Here is a 13858-nt window from a genome sequence, read left to right on the forward strand (position 1 = left end):
GTGCTCGTCCCCTTCCTCCTGCCGTCCGTCGGCGCGGAGTCATCGTGCGTCCTGGGGCTGTCTGTCCCTCTCAGCTCTGCGCCCATCGGGCAGGGCACGTGCTCACAGCCCTGGGTTGATTTATTTTTTTAAGGGGGGTAGTTTTATTTTGGTGGGGTTGGGAGGGAAGGAAGACTGGGGGTTTTGTACAGTGTCAACTACTCGTCCTGTTCATTTTCCTCCATTTTTCTTCCTCCTCCCTCTGTTCCCCCAGCCTTCCTTCTCTTCCCAAGCCCTCCAGTCCCCACCCCAGGCTTGCTATGTCTCTCTGTCCCCACCCTCCTTCCCCAGTTCTCCTTTTTGTGTGTGTCTGGTTTCCCCCTTCCTTTCCTCCCTTTGGGTTTCCAGAGTCGGTGGGAGAAGGGCGGGAGGGTGGGCGGAGCGTCCCAGCGGGGGGCGGGGCCGGGATGGCCCCGAGAGCCATGGCTCCGCCCACCAGGAGGAGGCGCCTGCCTGGTTCCGCCCAGGGAAGGGGCTCGGGCCTGGGAAGACCTGTTCTGTTGTGTGCCGCCGGGCGACGTGCATTGATGGGGAAGCTGCTGGAGGAGCAGGGTGGGGGGCGGGTGGGAGGGGAAAGGCAAATGCAGATATATATTGAAGACAATTAATCCAGATATCGCGAGCAGCAGCCTGTGGCACCCATTGGGCGCGGGCAGCAGGGACGAGAGGGAGCCAGGCATTACCCGCATACTGCTGGGGTCACGTATCTGCCCACAGGCTCCCTGCTCCCCCAGTTTTTTTTTTTCTCTCTTTGTTAACAAATGTGTCTGAGTCTTGGATAACACCCCAACCCCGGAAATGTGTGGGAAAAGAAAACAAAAACTTTCCAAATCCAACGGTCCTGTGCAGTTTGTTCGGGTTGGGTGCTGTTGGGACATTGGTCCGAGCTCTGGGCTGGGGTCTGGGTGCAGATTGGAGCCCACGAGAGCTGGTAAGTAGCCCCCAAAGTTTTGGGCTGAGCATGACTTTGGGCACCTTGGGGCAGCTTGTCTTTGTCTCACCCCCATGTCCCAGCGGGCTGGGGAAGGAGAGCGCAAACAGGCCCCAGGCTTGTGAGCGATGACTGGTCTCTGGTCCCATTGGCCACGGACCTTAGCTTCTCTGGGGGCTGACAAATCCCGAGACGGGAGCAGTGTTTTGCCCCCTAGTGGCTAAAGAGGGCCTGCCCTTCTGGTGGCTGTGTGTGCAGGGCATTGGCCTTGACACAGCCCTTGGGGAAGGTGATGTTATTCCTGGGTGGGAAGAGCTTCAGTGGCTGGTCCAAGGTCTCAAGGTAACTCAGTGTCTGAGTCCAGATTGGCCCCTAGTTCCGCCTAACTCCGGTCTCTGCCCCTTCTGCATCTCTAGAGTTTGGACCTTGCCCCCTCCTGGCTGACCGTGGGCAGCCCCTGTGGCCGCAGGTGGAAGTAGAGCCAGCACACCTCAGACCAGGTGTTTGCTTCTTCATGGGGACACTAAACAGGCTCATGGTCCCAGACATGTGAGATGGGTCTGGATTTGTTAAGCCTCTCCGTCGAAAGGAGCCGAGACTCTTGAGATGGGGGTTGTACACGAGGAGCCGCGCACCTGGGCACCCTCGGGAGAGCAGAGTGTGGGTGGGTCTGTGTCTCCCAGGGGGCCACGGTGGGCCGCCACGCCACTGGACACAGGACTCAGCCACGCTTCCGTCACTCAGGTCTCCTCTGCCTTCGGCTTGGTGGGTCTCGCCTCCCCCTCCTGGCTCTGCTTTCTCGTGCTCTTGGCTCACTGTGGCCCTTCACTGCCCTATTCTGCTTCCTGAGCTCCTACCTCGGGCGGCTCTGCTGCTGGCCAGCTCATTCTTGCAGCATCTTCCAGCTCACAAGCCTGGTCTGTGTTCAGGCCTGGACAGCACCGAGGGCCCTTGGGCTCAACTGCCCACAGGAGCCCCACCCAGGGCTGCCTCATCTCCCCCTCCTTCCCTCCATCCTGGGACGAAGCTTTTATCGTGGGACCACCCTTCCCACCACAGGTTGTGCCCCAGTGGCCCTTGAGAGTCCTCCCCCCACCCCCAAGTCCTAACATGGGTGGGAGAGCGAGTCTTCCCCCAGCGGCCCCTGAAGGTGGGTTTCCATGGACTTGGCCTCCCCTTGCCCTCCTGAACCAGCCACCAGGAGGGAGGGTTGGGCCCCACCTGCCTCCTACAGCTGCTCAGTCTTGGAGATCAGCATCACCGAGGCCGCCTCTAACCCTCTGTGGGAGCCTGAGGGGGGAGGCCTGACCTGAGGCAGGTTTGTCAAGACATCCTGTTCCTGTGCCGGTAATGGCCTTGCCCCCGGCTCTTCTGCTGCCGCTCTCTCAGTCCAAGGAATGGAGACTTAGCTCAGGTTCTCCTCCCCCATCACCACTGGCCAGAGAAAGCAAAAAGAGGCAGGCAGGATTTCCTTGGTATCAAGCAGGGAGCATCCTTACTCCAGAAATTCTAGAGTGGCCTTGAATAGTCTATCAGAGTAGGGGGCCACAAAGAGGGAGCGTGCAGGAGCTGGAAGGATGGGCCCCAGTCCGGCTCACTGCCGTGTGCCTGTGGGACTGGGTGTTTTCCTCTCTGCGTAAGGAAGCTAAGAGCCCTGCCACCCAAGGACTTGGTAGTAAGAGGAAAGCTTCCTGGACTCTGCCGCTGACTCAGTGTACTTGTCCGTAAGAGACGGTCACCTTGCTCTTAGCTCCTTCATCCTGTGCATCTGATATTGACCTTAACACCTGGGCCGGACCTGGGCTCCTTGGTGTCTGGCTGGGCTGGCAGTGACCCCCAGGAGAGTCCAAACAGCATACGGGGGTGTGTGTGTGGCCGGAATTCCAGGCACGCTGCTCCTTGCCAGCTGGTACTGGCAGGGATGCGTCAGGAGATTCTACCGGGGGAGGGGGATGGGAAAGGAAGGACGGAGTTTGGGGAAGACGCTTGCAGTGAAGTCTGGCTGCTGCCTTCGACCTTGAAGACCTGCACTGGCCATGAAAGCCCCCAGGGGAGGGAACACAAGCTCAGCCAGTGCTGGGGCTCTTCTGGGAGGATGTCCTCCTCCTGGGGGTGGACATGGGGCCTGTGTTGCTGACACTGTCCTCCCTCACACACCCTCCTGGGTGAGCTGCAGGCCTGGCTGGAGGCAGGAGAATGGCCCAAGTGGGTCCTGAGGCATTTTCCTGTGCCTGCTGCCTGAGGCGTCTCCTGCCATGGGGGGCGCGGAGACTGTAGGGGTGGTGGTGGGTTCTTCGTTCCCACACCCACTTCCCTGGCTCTACCACTGCAGGGCGCCCAGCAGCTTCCGGGGCCAGGAGCAAACTGGCACGGGCATCAAAAGAGCGAGTGTGTCCCAAGTGAAGACCTGCCTTTCGGGTAGTGGCACCTAGCTGATTGCAGGCCTGTGGCTGCTGCCGAGGGAGGCCCCCTCTCCCTTGGTAGGGCGCCCACTCTGTCACTCCCTAGCTGCCCCAGAGGGGCAGGGCCCTGGACCTCCCAGCTTCTAGGTCCTGTTGAATTAAGTGAGGAGTGACATGTTGGAATTAGGTAGGCCCTGGAAGGCTGTGACCACCTGGAAGGACCAGGAGCAAGGCCGTTCTGAATTTGGGCAGAGGGACAGCTCTGACCACTCGGTGAGCTGGAGGACATCGCTGGGGAGAGGAGGGGCCATCTTCCACCAGCCCTGGGGTCTGCCTTAGGATACCCTAAGGCCCCAAGAATGCTAAGCAACAGCAAGTGAGGCAGCTGAGGCTCAGCTGGGCAGCAGGCAGACAAGACAGAAGGTCACGGCAGGCTGGCGAAATCTCACCTTTACAAACACGATCCCCACACCCAGCCCCTTTGTTCCGGGGGTCTTCACTGAGGGGTGGCCACGGCAGACAGCTAAAGGACACGACCCCCCAGAGGCCCAGGCAGATATGACCAAGCCAGGGAGTGATCCTGTCTCCTGGGGCCAGGGAGCTGCTTCCTGATTTCCCGCTGACCTTCTTACGTGTGTGCCCACGTGTGTACCCCTCACTGATGTGTGTGTGTGTATGTCGGTGTAGAGGCTGCAGCCTTCTGCTGAGGTGCCTGGAGGCAGAGGCACAGGCACAGGTGGACCAGAGACCACCTGAGCACAGGTCTGGGGTGACTCAGTAGATGGGGCAGCTGGCGGGGACCCCGCTGGGCAGGAAAGGCCTCCTGCTGCACCCATGAGTGTGTTAGCTGGGGTGGGGGAGCTCGGGGCCCATCCCTTTCCATCTGAGCTCTTGCACTGGGTTTCCCCGTAAGTGATGCCAGTGAGGGGGTTTGGGATGGTTTTTAGAGGGAGGCCCTGCCCTCGAGAAGCTCACTGGATGCCCAGACTTTGAGGCCTGAGGCCAGGCTGGGGGTGTCGGGGCCAGAGCTGGCTCTGGAGGCCTTCGGCCCTGCGCTTGGCTCCTAATCTGCCCCTCCTAGCTGGGTGTCACAGGCACCCAGGCGCAGCTTCTCTGATCCTTAGATTTCCCGTATGTGAAATGGGGCAACAGCTACCACAAAGCGTTCGGGAAAAGATGAAACGAGACGATGCCTTGAGGCGTCCAGCACGGTGCCTGGCCCACAGCAGAGGCTGGAAAAGGCAGCCACTCGGCTGGCACTCAGGACAGGAAAGCTGGCCTGGGAAAGGGCCGTCCCAGGGAGGAAGTCCCCACCCCCTGCGCCGGCAGTCCCTGGGGGCTCATCACTGGAGTCGCCGAGGCACAGTCCTTGATTCACTCTCCCGTCTCCCTCGCACCAATGGCCCTCTGGTCTGTGTGGGAGCTGGGGACACGGGGAGGCGGACCACCCCAACGCTCTGGGGACTCACAGGCGTGTGGCCGCAGCCGTGGTAAGAATTTCACTGGAGACTTGGGTTGGGCGCTGGGCCCCAGAACAAGGCCATTGCCCTGGGTATGGGAGGCTGAGGCGGGGGATTTGTCAGGTAGGGAAGGTGGCAGAAGCATTCCAGGCAGAAGACCTGGCTGCGTGGCTGGAGTAGCGAGGGGGATGGGGAGGGCCCGAGCCGTCTCTCTGGTAAAGTTGAGGGGCGCTTGTGTGGAGCCCTCAGGGTGGCGTGAGAAGCTGGGGAGGTTTTGAGCGTGGCTGACGTCAGCCTGTGAGCTCAGGGCTGGTGAGGGGCGAGGAAGCATAGGGTCGGGTCGGGCCCCTGCTCCTCTCTCAGCAGCCTTGAGAGAGGGTCGGGTGATGGTGTACCGGGCAGCGTCCTGCCAATCACACCTTCCTTGGCCCCTTCTGTGTTCAGGGCGGCTCCTTAGATAGTGAGAGGCTGGGCTCGGCTGGAGGGGCAGCCCCCCAGCCCTCCGGAAACCGAGGCCTTTGCTCTCCTTCCGCAGAGAAGAGCCTCCTCCTGCCATCCCATCGCAGGCTTCCCAGGAGGCCTAAAGTCGTGTGGATTTCAGAACAGGACGCCCCTGGGTGCTGTGTGTTGCCTTCTTTACTGCCCTGTTCAGGAGAGGCACGGAGGGGTTATGTCTCGTGGGTGCAAGTCACGCCTGACCCCTGACATGTGTCCGTCCTGAAGACTTAGGAGATACTGCTGCCCTGCTCTCAGGGGCCCAGGACTGAGCTCCCTGAGCACATCGTGGGGGATGGGTGCACAGTGACAGCCTTGATAGACGTCTAGGGGCTTTAGTAGTAGAGTCTGGGGCCCGTGAGGACCTGCAGCACAGCCGTCACACCCTCAGCTCTCCCTCTCACAAAGTCCTACACCCTCCCTTCCCCTTGATCTCTCCCGAGGTGGAGCTGGGGGGTAGCTAGGGCATTTAGGTCTCAAATTGTGGAATGAAGGGTAGGGGACAAAGTCCATACTGTCAGCCGGGAGACCCAGCCCTTGGTCTCCAATCTCCCAAAAATGTGCTGTGTGACTCTGGGCCAGTCCTATCCCTCTCTGGGCCTCTGCTTCTCCCTCTGTCCAGCAGTAGGGGTGGCTGCCAGGCCTGCCCTCTTCTGGGGTTCTCTGGAGGGTGGAGGGGATGGCCCACTCACTGGCTCCACACATATTGGATAGTGTCGCGCAGCGGCAGGCTCTGGGTCTCGGGCAGCAGCAGTGCGGCCAGGCTGCTCGGCACTGGCACCGCCCCGTACACCAGCAGGGGTAGGGAGGCACCGTGTACACCCAGCAGCCGCAGCAGAGGCCCCAGGATGGCTCCCCCTCGGGCTGCCGTCTGGCCCAGGCCCACTGCGGTCATCCTGCCCGCACAGATGCACCTGTGAGGGGCCGCACTGCCTACCTGTGGCTTTGCCCTCTCACTCTGGCCCGGCCCTGCTCAGCCCAGAGAGGCGCCGTGGGTCAGGCTGGGTCGGGATGCACCTGGCCAGCCCTGAGACCACGTGAAAGAGAGATTCAAGGGGGAAGGGCCAGCCTCGCCTCACCTCGATGGTCAGTGCGTCCCGCACTGCCCTCTCCCGTTGACGGCAGCCGCCCTCTGTAGCTCCCGCAGGCCCCTCTCCAGCCTGCCCGTAAGGAGGAGCCACCGTGCTGAGCCTGCCGGCCACCTGGGGTGGGGCAGAGGGAGGGAAGTGGGAGGTGGACACTGCCTGTGGTCCCCAGGGTCTGGCCTGCATGAGCCTCACTGCCCCCCGTCCCCTTCTGCCCCGAGGAGCGGCCTCACTGGCAGCCGAGGCTCAGGGTGGCTGAGGTCGGGGGAGGCAGCACAGGGCTCCGGGGCTGCGGAAGCCGCGCCCTCGGCACCCTCCTTCCCCTGCAGGTCACCCTTTCTCCCTCCTCCCTCCTCCCTCTCTTGGGCTGGGGTTGGGGGCCCCTGTTCTTGCTTCCTGCCTCCTTCCCAACCCCCTGGCCCTTCCCCAGCCTCGCCCGGGACCCAGGGCTGGTGGGCCTGCGTGCAGTAAGGACGCCCTCAATGGCTCCAGGACCGCAGTCCTGCAAGCCCACCAGGGTCCCCCACTGTCCAGCCCTCCCCTATGTCACACGGCCCTTCTGTTTATCCCCATGGCCACACCTTCCTGCCTGAGCTGGCCCCTCCCCAGGTGCCCCTCCCTGCAAACAGGTCCACACCCACCAGGGGAGGGGCTCAGGCCTGCAGCAGGGTCCTTGGTCCTGACATCACCAGCCCCGTCCACCTGCACCCATCAGTCACCAATGCCCCTCACCTCCAGCACCCCTTGCAGGTGACCGGCCCACTGCCCTTGCCTCACTTTTGGCCCTTTCGCCCATGCCCGGTGACAGTCGCCGCCTCTTGAGTGTCAGGCAGCCTCAGGCATCCCGGTGCCCCCTCCCCGTGGCAGGGCCCAGGCTCAGGGTGGGCCTAACACTAACCTGTCTCCCACCCCCTCAACATCAAGCCCAGATCCCCTGCGCCATCCAGGCCTCGGAGCCCCCTACGTGCCCACCACCGCGCACAGGCTCCTGCCTCCAGACTCAGGTCCCCCAGCCAGACACGTTGCCCCCCTGCACCCCGCCCCCAGCAGCAGCCAGGGCGGGCCGCCTGCTCCACAGCCATGGGTCCCTGAGATCCTTGGGGGTTTGCAGAGCAGGGGAGAGAGGGGGACTCAAGCGCACATTAGAGGTAGAGTTGGCAAGACCCTGTGACCTGCGGGACTTGGAGTGCGGCAACCGTGAGGGAGAGGGAGGTGTCAGGTGTCAGGTACTCCAGTACCTGTGGGTGGGGGCCCGCCGTCAACGCTGGGGAGGCCCTGGGAGGAGCAGGGGCAAGGAGATGCTACGTTTGTGATGCCGAGACACTGGTAATGGGGACATCACGCGGGTGGCTGGAGGCCGGGGAGCGGCAGGACAGGGGAGGGGGTTGGGGGCCTGCAGTGTGTGGAGGGAGAGCAGTGGGCACAGGTGAGATCCCCGGAGAGAGAGCGTCGGTGCCCTTTTGGGCAGGGGCCGAGGGAGGGGAGCAGAGCGAGGGCGGCAGGGTCATTGGAGTGGGTTTGTGTGTGCAGACGCTTCTCAAGAAGAGAAATTGGGTTGGGAGAGAGGCAGAGGAGCTGGCGGGAGCTGAGGGGCCAGGGGGGCCCATCCTCAGATGGGTCCACATCCCCCACTGGTGCGTCAGACCCCAAGCGTGGCTTGTGATGCTGTGATGCAGGGGACTTCCTGCGGGCTCCACGTGGGCAGTGACCCTGTCCGTGCTGCTCATCGCTGTCACCCCTGCACCAGCCAGACCCCCCCATGGTGGTTCTCAGTGCAATTTGTTGACGTGATGAAGTAGTGGAGTAATGAATACATGTGGGCACGTAGCACCTGTGTGCGCCTGTCTGCCAAGGAAAGTGGGGCTCAGCCCCGCGAGTCAGCCTCAGCATCAGAGAGCCGGGAGGGGTGCCCTGGACTCTGCATCACTGACATTTGCCCTTCACCCTCTTGTTATGGGGGTCAGTCTGCCATCCCAGAAGGCCACCTGTCAGGTACGAGTGCCCCGTCTCAGAGCCGCTGCGTGAGATGTGATTGCCTCCTGCGCTGGCAAGTGACTGCAAATTAGTTGCTAAAGGCTCCATATTAAGAACTTTTCTGCTCCAGGCTGTTGGGCTGGGAGAGATTTGTGGAGCCAGCCTTCCTCGTAGTGCGGGTGCAGGTGCCCTGTCCTCCACTGGGCCTCTGCTGTGCTCCTTTCTGCGGTGGCTGCAATGGCCAAGCGACTACCAGGTGCTGGGCCTGTATATATGTGATGAGCGAGGCTCAGCCCTACCCTGAAGGGCCATCCATCCATCCACCCACCTATTCATCCATCCATCCATCCACCCATCCACCCATCCATCCACCCAACCATGCACTCATCTATCTGTCTGCCTGTCTATCTATATATCTATCTCTCCATCCATCCAACAAATATTTACTGTGCACCTGCTGTGTGCCAGGAGCTTGGTCGGGGCCATGCCGGATTCATTTCAGGTCAGTGCAGACATTACCTAGCCTCCCATGTGTCAGCCCTGTGTGGAGGAAACCAGGGCCCCCTCTGACAATTGGGTTGTGGTCCTTGTCCTCTAGCAATAATGTCAGTACGTAAGGCTGACTGTGGCTGTGTTTTGGGAGTGTGTGTGTGTGTGCGCGCGCGCGCGCGCTGGATCTTTGCATCCCATCCCCCATCTGGCCTAGTGCTGCCATGCCTGGCACGAAGGAGGGGCTCAGAAAACGTGCCTGGAGGCACACTTGCCAAGGCAGGCAATGACCGGAGAGGGGAAAGGGCCGACAGGTGATGGGAAAGAAGGCGGAGGGAGTGGAGACACGTGGGAGGAGCAGGGGAAGAAGCCCTGGGTTGAGTGGGTGAGCTGTGGCTGTACCAGGCTCCCGTGGCTCCCCTCCGGCCTCCTGCACCCCGGCCCTCTGCGCCCCGGGGGGAGGGTGGGCAGTTATCTCCTCCGAGGAGGGGGAAGGGTAGCACCCACCAGGGGTACACGAAGCAGAGGAAGAAGGGGGCGGAGCCCGCCAGCCGCAGCCGCGCCCAGTCGCGCACGCCGTAGGCCACTGCGGCCATCAGGACCTGGCCCAAGCTGAAGCCCAGGGCTTTCAAAGTCATTGCCGAGGCACGGGCTTGCGCCGATGTCCACTCCGTCACTGCAAGGAGACAAGTGGGTCAGCCTGGGAGGCTGCACGAGCAGCCCCTGCACGGCCCGGGTCGGGGGACCTACGGAGAGTGCCGGGGTTCATCATGACGCCCGCCACGGCGAAGGCCACCAGGAAGCGGAAGAGGCGGTACACGGTGAAGGTGTGGAGGAAAGCGGCTGCCGTGCCGCACATGGCCGTCGGAAAGTAGCTCCAGGTCAGCACCAGCCCGAGTCCGAACGTGCGGCACACGCACGGGGAGGGCGGCCGGGTCCGCGGTGTGCCCACCCTACGCTCGCCCGCTGAGCATAGCAGTGCTAAAGTGCCTCTCAGGGCCAGACCCACATTCTGCGTCCGTGGAGGGAGGGCTCGTGGGCAGCGCCCCCGCGGCCCAGGCAGGAGTGAAGGCACTGGGCAGGGGGTGAGCTCCCTGTCAGCAGGGGCAGCCAAGCAGCAGCGGAAGGCAGGCACGTTGCTGAGCAGGTTTTAGCAGTGAACGTTTGATGAGGGCAATGACCTTTCACGGCCGCAGAGGAGGGTCAGTGAAACAGAGGCCCGGAAAGGGGCTGAGCTTTGCTCAGCGGCACAGCTGGAGGGTGTCAGAGCGAGACCCGGGAGCAGGTATTTCCACTGCAAGCGGAGTTTTCTCCCCAGGCCAGCTGCAAGAGGCCAGTTCAGGGCCCGTCAGGGCCAGGAGTCTGGGAGCACAGGGACAGTGAGGGGAAAGGGGGCCTCACTTGTTAGAGGCTTGGCGGCACACAGCAGCTCCCACCAGGATCCCGTCCAGGTAGATGGACTGGGCCGTGGGCTTCCAGGCCTCGGAGTCACACATCAGGTCCCCCTGGTGGGAGAGGAAGAGGATCTGAGCTCAGGAGGCTGGATAGCTCAGGTGGGAGGGGCGGAGGGCGCAGAGGAGCCAGATGGGAAGGCCCAGGGCACTGGGGCCGGGCGGCCGGCCTGGTGACCTCTGGGGCTGTCACCCCTTGCCTAAGCCCCTCCATGGCTCCCTACTGCCCACAGGTCCAGGATCAAGCCCTCTCTGGCCTCACCTGCCTCCTTTGCTTTGGCCCCTTGGCAGCAGCCACGCAACGCTGGCGCCTCCCCCCGCTTTCCCGAGGCCGCGTCCCTCCCGTTCCACAGAGAGGCCCCTTCTGACTGCTGGGATGGGCCGCCTCTCCCGCTCTCCCTCATTTGCTGGATCCTGCCTCTGGGAACCCAGCGACTCTCCCCTGAGTCCCCTGAGACTCCTGGGTGGAGAGAGCTGCCCGAGTTGCAGCAGTAGGGCCGCCTGGGTATCAGACCTGCTCTAGTACCACCTGCTCTTCCACAGCCTGGGGACAGTGTCCGTCTGCAGGCTCATTCCTGCCACCAACCCCTGTAGGGCAATGTGGCCGAGGAGGAGCCAGAAGCCACCTGTGAGTGTGGAGGCCAGGGGTGGCGGGTCCCTCCTGGGACTGGGCCATTTTTGAGTCCAGCCAACTGTAATCTGTGACTTTGGCCTCTAAGGTGCTAGGACCTGGGGAGGGTCTTGGGGGAGGTGCTGCGGTCATAGACCCAGCCATCCACGTGTGGCTCCGTGGCAGCCTCGCTCCAGTTGGTGGCTGCAGGAGTTGCCAGGAGCTGCCACTGTGGTTGGCGGAAGCAGAGACACTGGTGGGGCTCGTGGTTGGGACCCGGTGGGATGGAGACGGCCAGGAGGGCCTCAGGGTCCAGGGCCCTGGGGACACTGGCCTGGGTAGTGCTGTTGTCCAGGAGGGGCGCCGAGCCACGGTGGCTGGGCATGGTGGCCGAGGAATTCTCCAGCATATTCTGAGTGGTGAGCCACATGGTGGGGACCACAAGGGCCACCATCTGGAGAACCTGGAACCTGCCCAGGCTGCCCACTCAGTCTGGGAGTTCGGAAAAGGCCATGGAGCCTGCCCAGGGGGCCAGTGGAGGTGCCCACTTCACAGAGGCCGGCCCAGGGCAGAGGGGCTGACGTGAGGGGCCTGCCTCCCCCGTGGCATCTCCTGCTCCGCCAGCCAGGCCACCTGGGGCATGGCGGTGGCGCCCGCTTCGCAGACCTGGCCCGCGGGTATCCGAGCGCCTGCTCAGCCGCCGTCACTCAGGGTGGCTCCGACGGGGACCTGAGCCTGTGAGGTGTGACCCTGAAGCCACCGGCATCTCCCCAGAGACGCAGCTGCCCCTGGATCTCTGGGAGAAGCTGAATTGGGGAAGTGGGGAAAGAGGAGGCTGAAGTCACCCAGGCTGGAGTTACTGTGTCCAGGTGACACTGTGGAAGAGGGGTTAGTAATCATTTCCTTGGTCAGTTTAACCCGGCTCTGAGGGAGGTGCAAATTCAAAGGCACGGCAGCTCCTGCCCCATGTGGGCTGGGAGGCCTTGGCTCTGCCCTGGTTGCCGTGAGGCTGCCGCCGCCCCCAGCATCCCTGCTGCCCCTTGGCCTGGCTCTGCCGGTGCTGAAGGCTGACCCAGGAGAAGCATTGCCCGGGGTCCTCTTAATCTGGGGGCTGGTACGACATCGTGCGCCGTGAGGACTTCTGTGTGTGTAGGCTGAGTCACTGGCAGACATCCAAGCACCACGCGTCCCAGCCAGTGTGACCCAGCCCTCCCCCCACGTCCCCTCGCTTGTACGTGTCCACTGTCATTGATGCTGCCCCACTTTGCGGTCACCCCCTCCTGAGTCCTTCATGGGGCTTTTAGTGTCACCAGACACCCCATGGGTTCCTCAAGTTCAGTGTTTCCCCAAGGTCTCTGCCCCCTCCCCAAATCTACTCCCAAATTCCGTGTCTTGTTTCATGCTTCCTGTTACTCACTTCCCAACCCCTCCAGTGGCCAAGCCCTACTAACTTCTCCTCCCCCACCTCTGTCTCCACAGCTGTCCCTTCCCTGGTCTTCCTGCCTCTGTTTCTGTCCCTGCAACCCATCTCCCACACTGCAAAACCCTCCTGTCAAATCCTGCTTAAAAGCCAGGGGGCACCCCCTCAGCAGCAGCTAGCCAATGTATCCCATGGCCAGGGCGGGGGTGGGGAAGCAATGCATGCTGGGGGGGAGGTCAAGAAAGATTGGACCTGAGCCAAGAGACACCCCCCCCCCCGTGGTTGCAATAGTTAATTCTCCAGGCTAAAGGGCCAGAGGCCACAAAAGGGCAAAAAATGTGTGTGCATGTATACATGAGTGCATGGATGTGTGTACACACGTGGTGCATGAATGTGTGTGCATGTGTGTGTGCATGAGTGTATAGATGTATGTGCACATATATGTACATGAGTGTGTTCAAGTGTGTGTGTGACGTGTGGCAGGTAGAGAGTGGGCAATGGAGCAGTGATGGTGACCCAGCCATTTATTCTCATGTGCTTTGGAGCATGAGGCCCACCTATTTTAAGAATATCTCCCCTCCCACTACTTCCTTTTGTCTTGCCCACTCTTCCCTTGGCCCATTCATGTAGCTCACAGGTACAACCTCCTCGCCTCCCTGGCCTCTGTACCCCAACTCACCCACTGCTTCCCACATGCACCCTGTGCTGACTCAGTGGGCTCCTGCCCTTACTCAGACAGTGCCCCTAGCCTAGAATGCTATCTCCAGGCTCACCCTTGGGCCACATCCTCCATGTACTACAAGAGCCTCCTCCTCCAGGGAGCTCTCCTTGATTATTCCTGCCTCCCCGTGGAGCTCAGAGTGGGCAGTGGAGCCCCCCTCTTCACACTGTCCTGCACCATTCTGTTATTGTCCAGCTGGCCTCAATTCCATCCAGTTCATGTTAGGCAGCGACCCTTCTTAAGAGCATCTTTGGAACCCAGGTTTGGACAGCAAACAAAGGTTCCATGAAGATGTGCTTCAGCTATTTTTAAAAACAACTTCTTTTTTTCTCCTGATAATAAAATTAATGTATGCCCCTTCCAAAAAATTCAAAACATATTGAAAGGTAAAAAGAAAACAAAGATCTCTCCTAAACTCACCAACCAGTGATCACCACTGGTAACAATTTGGTGTGAATACTTCCAGACTCTATTTTAGTCATTGTGTGTTCTGCTTCATAAGCCTGGAATGCAAACTAAGCTTAACATCTCCTTTTGTAAAGTCCAAATGAAAAGCCTCTGCCTTTTACCTAGTGATTCTAGCCTATTCACATTTATTGTGGTTATGGTCATGTTTGGCCTTTTGATGCTTTTTCTTCTTTACCATATTTTCCCTTTAAGTCTTTTCCTTTTTCCTATTTTCTGTGGAATCCATTGCTTTTTCTTGTTCTATTTTTCTTCTGTTGTGGTTTGGCAGTGACATATTTTATTTCTGTTAGCCTTATATTTGAACACACAAACT

General features: G+C 61.0%; 2 protein-coding genes across 2 annotated transcripts in view; both read right to left on the reverse strand.

The window, feature by feature from the left end:
- Positions 1-5412: 5412 nt before the first annotated feature.
- The window catches only part of LOC137231041 (solute carrier family 22 member 11-like), a 46034-nt gene continuing 37588 nt past the window's right edge, over positions 5413-13858 (reverse strand). The window contains 2 exon segments of the mRNA XM_067751549.1: positions 5413-5476; positions 6020-6223. Coding sequence (XP_067607650.1) covers positions 5413-5476; positions 6020-6223 — 268 coding nt within the window.
- LOC137230419 (solute carrier family 22 member 12-like) lies at positions 6301-11450 on the reverse strand. Its single transcript, XM_067749762.1, is given in 7 exon segments — positions 6301-6354; positions 6407-6435; positions 6438-6529; positions 9383-9551; positions 9626-9780; positions 10277-10379; positions 11051-11450. Coding segments are annotated over 7 exon segments (1002 nt in total).

Source organism: Pseudorca crassidens, chromosome 9 (assembly GCF_039906515.1).
Source record: "Pseudorca crassidens isolate mPseCra1 chromosome 9, mPseCra1.hap1, whole genome shotgun sequence".
Taxonomy (NCBI): domain Eukaryota; kingdom Metazoa; phylum Chordata; class Mammalia; order Artiodactyla; family Delphinidae; genus Pseudorca; species Pseudorca crassidens.